This window comes from Cebus imitator, unplaced genomic scaffold (genome assembly GCF_001604975.1).
Source record: "Cebus imitator isolate Cc_AM_T3 unplaced genomic scaffold, Cebus_imitator-1.0 Scaffold128, whole genome shotgun sequence".
Taxonomy (NCBI): domain Eukaryota; kingdom Metazoa; phylum Chordata; class Mammalia; order Primates; family Cebidae; genus Cebus; species Cebus imitator.
The window spans coordinates 1,671,151-1,673,219 of record NW_016107443.1 but is presented as its reverse complement, the minus strand read 5'-3'; the positions used below and the strand labels follow the sequence as shown (position 1 = coordinate 1,673,219).

Below are 2,069 nucleotides of genomic sequence, written 5' to 3'. Positions count from 1 at the left end.
TTTCAAAAAAAAAAAAAAAAAAAGTGCTCTGGGTAGGTCTCATGCACAGCCAGGGTTGAGAAGCACTGAGCTAAAGGAACCTTGAAGACACAGCCGATGTAGAAGCTGGGGACTACCCATTTTGCCCCAGTTTGATTCATTGTTTTCTTTTATCCAGTATTTCTTGGTCAGTTACCATGTGTCAGTTACCACTATGCCAGGCTATCGCAGTGTAAAGTTGATTAAGACAGATTCCTAGTATATGGAAACCAGTTGGATCACGAGGCATTTCACAGTTCCCCTCCCCTGGAAGGACAGAGAGGATCCCCTTAATTGAGTGACCATGAGACATAGAGCCACAGAGCAGCAGTGAACTAGTGAGGCAGAACTGGGGAGTCGCAGAAGAGCATCCCTCCTTGCTCATTCTTCTCCCAGGAAGTAGGTGGTAGGAGTGGGCAGGGGTTGGGGGCTAGTGGCAGGTGCACAGAGGGTGTGAAATGGCAGAGGCTGGAAGTGTCATGTCCCTGATGTAACTACAGGTCAACTTGACAGTGTCAGATAATTGCCAGAGAGGAAAGATTCGCCCCCTCTGGAGCTCATTTGTGTCTCACATCTATCTCTCTGATTTGTTTCTTTAGTGACCTGCAGGATCCCATTGTCTGTCTTGCGGACAGTCCACGTGGCCCACCGTTTTCTTCTAGCCAATCCATCCCAGTGGTGTCCCGGGTCACTATGTTTTCCCAGGTCCCCAATGCCGCCTCTTTTGCTAAGCCCCCAGATTATTCACCTGTGACCCACAATGTTCCCTCTCCAATAGGAGAGATGCACCCCCCTTCACCCCAGCCTTCAGCTCTCATAGCTTCCAGCCCTGCCATTGACATGCCCCCACAGTCTGGAATGATCTCTTCCCCTATGCTCCAAACCCATGTCTCCGGCACCCCACCTCCTGTGAAAGCGTCACTTTCCTCTCCCACCGTGTCTGCCTCTGTGAATGTCATCACCACCAGCGCGCATCCTGTCCAGACAGGTGAGTGTAAGATGTCACTTGAACAGTGGCCAATCTACCAATCAAGACATCTGTGGTAAGACTATATTGAGCCTTTATTTGTATGATGTTTGTTTGATTTCTAGAGCTTTCCTTTAGACCTTCTAATGTTCTAATGACTTGCATGGTTGCATAATAGACATTGTGTTGAGGTGGCCTATCTAACTGAATCATTCCTTTCTTCTGAAACCATTAAGTTTTTTCTACCTTTTAGCTCCCAGGTATCTCATGCAGTTGTTACTTTGCTTCTCGGCTGTGGCTGAGTTCGATTGTTTTGACCCAGATGATGAAGAAGTAGCTCTAAGGGGCAAGCACAGATCTCATTTGATGGAGATGGAGATTTTCTAGGTTTCTTTCTCCTACAAAAGGTGGTTGGGACACTGTTTTCAATGCCCTGAAGAGTAAGCTTTTGATCTATTAAACATAGCAGTTCAGTTTAGACAGAAGACAAAAGAAAACATTGGGAGGTCTGAAAATCAGTCCGTTACCGAGTGACAGGGCTGGGACTGAGCCAAAGTAGTGGTAGGAGGGGAGGACATTGTGAAGACCCAGGCTTGGGTCTGCATGGACCTCACAGACAGCGGGATCTGGAACAAGCTCCTTCCCCCGCCTGTTCTATGTGAGGATTGAAATCATCACACTAACTGCACGAGGCTGAGAATGAAGGTGTACATGAGAATGCCATGGAAACCACCAAGGGCTCCCGGGTCGGAAGGAGGCTTAGTGGTACAGAGATAAAGTCAAGAGGGAGGGAAGCAGGGAGAAATCTGGATTCACTGGAGCTTCAGCTCCGTGAGTAAGAGGCAGGTCTTCCTCTAGAATGTGGAGGGTGGGGGAGGCAAAGCCAAGGTTTTGGTGGCATCACATTGGTTGTGGTACCCACCTCCTCCACCCTGGTGCCAGCATCACCAGGAGATAAGGAGCTTCTGCCACATGACTTCATATTTTTTCAAATGTGCACTGCTCTCTCTTCAATAAATTTTTTAAAATTATTTCTCTTTTCTTCTCTTTTCTTTTCCTTCTTTTCCTCCCTCCCTCCTTCCTT

At 47.7% G+C, this 2,069-nt stretch overlaps 1 protein-coding gene across 6 annotated transcripts in view; it reads left to right on the top strand.

Moving 5' to 3' along the window:
* Window positions 1–2,069, top strand: part of ADGRG2 (adhesion G protein-coupled receptor G2) — a 98,477-nt gene that overhangs the window by 72,825 nt on the left and 23,583 nt on the right. For all 6 annotated transcript variants that reach the window (XM_017540634.1, XM_017540635.1, XM_037742801.1 and 3 more), the window contains one exon: window positions 618–1,006. In XM_017540634.1, coding sequence (XP_017396123.1) covers window positions 618–1,006 — 389 coding nt within the window. The remainder of the gene's footprint in view (window positions 1–617; window positions 1,007–2,069) is intronic.